Here is a 2544-nt window from a genome sequence, read left to right on the forward strand (position 1 = left end):
CTTGTTGAAAAATGGGTCGGGGAACCATCGTTCAACAACACAAGGTTAGAATTTTGTAACCATTCGGCTATCACTGTTCCTGCACTATTAGTATGCGGGGATCCCCACATTGTGTTATTGGCATTAAAGTCGCCAAGCAGGATTCCATGTGACAAGTGATTTACAGCCAGATCTGAGTAGTCTTGCTGAGTTAAGTTATGATCTGATTGCCTGTAAATATTTTGAATTGTAAGTGGTTGGGTTAAGAGGATTTTTAGAGTCTGGGTTAGTATTCCGTTTGGACAGCTTGTGTATGTATGCGGTATATTAGATTTAATTAGAATGGCAGTACCATCTTTGTTTCTATCGTGGAGTTTATTATTAAAATAAGCTGTATAATTTTTGTATTTTGCGGGTGCTTTGTCTGTGGGAATTTTAGTTTCTTGTAGAGCGATTATTTCAGGATTGTATTTTTTTACAAGGATATCCAAGCTTGGGAGATTGTTGAAGTAACCTTGGATGTTCCATTGGAGAATTTTTATATTAATTTTTTTGCTACTGTTTACTGTGGAGTTATTATGAATTTGATATTGGTTTGTTGATGATGAGGTTTGTTGTTGATCAAATGTTGTCGGCCGTGAATTTCTCTGGCTGGAGCGAGGACAAGGAGGCTCTGCACCTGAATTCCTCGTTCCCTCTCCCTCCAGGGGCACCCACGACCTTGTGTAAGGAATGTTACTTGTGTTTTTATTCATTGTCATCATTATCAGATGTGGACATGAAGTATGTTTTGTTTTCTATTTCGGTATTTGTAATTTTTGATATCGGGGAATTATATGTGGTTGTTGAAAGTTGAGATGATTGGTTGTGTGAAGTATGTTGTGGGTTTTTGTTGTGAGTGTCTGGTCTAGGAGGAAGTGGACGATGTGGAATTTTTGGAATGATAGAGTCTGTTGTTGCCTTTGTGGCATTTTCTGAGTTGGGTTGAGATTCGGAAGTTATTTTAGGTTTTGTGATTGAGTTGGTTGTAATGGGGGTTGTTTTGCTATTGTTTGTTGATGTGGATGTTATTTGAATATCTTTTTCCATGTTTTTGTTTTTTGTTGAGTTGGATAGATTTTTGCTAGGGATATTTTTCTCCTGGATATTTTGAGCTTCTCTAGCTCTGGATGCATAGGTTTGGGAATTTAAATTTGATTGAATTAAGTTTTGCTGTCCATAAATGCGCTTGGCTTCTCCCATGCTGCACTTATTTCTAGTTTTTATTGTTAGGATCTCTTTACTTTGAAGGTATTTAGGACAGGTTTTGGATGAAGATGCGTGGTCATTGCTGCAATTGGCACACTTGATTTGTGTGCATTCTAGGTTTTCATGAGCTAAGAGACTGCAAATTTCGCATATTTTTTTATTTGTGCACCTTTTTGCTGTATGTCCCAAAATCTGGCAATTTTTGCATCTCATCGGATTTGGGATGTACTCTTGCACTTTAGTTTTATACCAAGCAATATCGATTGTGGGAGGGTAGTTATATCGATCAAAAGTGAACAGCATTAGCCCCGAAGGACGCATTCCGTTATCGGTTTTCTTTTGGAATTTATACACATCTGTTACACCTTGCTGTTTCAGTTCATTCACAATTTCTTCTTCTTTTATGTTGATTAGGCAAGGTGCATACACAATGCCTTTCGATGAATTGAGACTGGAATGAAGTGTAACCGTAACAGGGACTTGGCCAAGATTTGATATTTTAAGGAATTTGTCTGCAATTGACTGTGATTTTGTTAGGATTAATATATTTCCATCTCTGAGTAGAGAGATGTTTTCATATTCCTTGCTAACACCATCAATAGCTTTGTTGAGAATGAACACACTTATTTCTGAAAGGGGTTGTTTTTTTTCATCCTTAGGAGAAATTAAGATAAATCTGGGGTTCTTTAGGTTGGACACATTAGGGAGTAAGGGGAAGTTAGAGGTCGAAGAACTTTTCATTTTCTTTGCAGCACTGGGTTCGAAAAGGAATGAATCTCGGTGCTCCGCTAGCAATTCGAATTGATTCCCTTTTTTTCTTCCAGGCCCCGGGCCCGACATTTTGATAAATGGGGACAAAGTTTCACGCGCCAAAAAACTTAACACGCGGTTTGTAGAAAAATAATAATTCAAAAGGAGGGAAAGAGAAAGATATTTGCGATAGAGAGACTAACAGAGATAACCACTACTGTATAGAGAAAATTGTCAACACAAGTGATCGCTATGAAAGCTAGACGGTTTAATTATTTACTGGAAAAATCCATTCGAAGCTAGTAAATGCTGTTTCTTATATGACATATGACATATAGAAATTGACTTATAAAAGCATTTACTATCGTTTTTCCATTTGGTCCAGGTTCCCGTGTAGAGGGGATAGAACATCTGAGGTGCCCCTCTGTTAACGAATCTTCTAGCAGGATAGTTGCCCAGTCAAGTAGGTAGGGGTCTCAATTGAACATGTTTTAAATATTAAGTCATAGAAAAAAATATTTTCTTTTTCGGACTTAACCCTACTTTTTTTGTATTTAATTTTTTGGG

The 2544-nt window shown here is 37.2% G+C and overlaps 1 protein-coding gene across 1 annotated transcript; it reads right to left on the bottom strand.

Moving 5' to 3' along the window:
• Positions 1 to 726: 726 nt before the first annotated feature.
• Positions 727 to 2067, bottom strand: LOC129950665 (uncharacterized). Its single transcript, XM_056062590.1, has one exon. The coding sequence runs from the start codon at positions 2065 to 2067 to the stop codon at positions 727 to 729; it is 1341 nt and encodes a 446-aa protein (XP_055918565.1).
• Between the last annotated feature and the right edge of the window lie 477 nt (positions 2068 to 2544).

This window comes from Eupeodes corollae, chromosome 3 (assembly GCF_945859685.1).
Source record: "Eupeodes corollae chromosome 3, idEupCoro1.1, whole genome shotgun sequence".
Lineage (NCBI taxonomy): Eukaryota > Metazoa > Arthropoda > Insecta > Diptera > Syrphidae > Eupeodes > Eupeodes corollae.

Coding starts and splice junctions, on each gene's coding strand:
- LOC129950665 (XM_056062590.1), bottom strand. CDS start 2,067: ATGTCGGGCCCGGGGCCTGGAAGAAAAAAAGGGAATCAATTCGAATTG.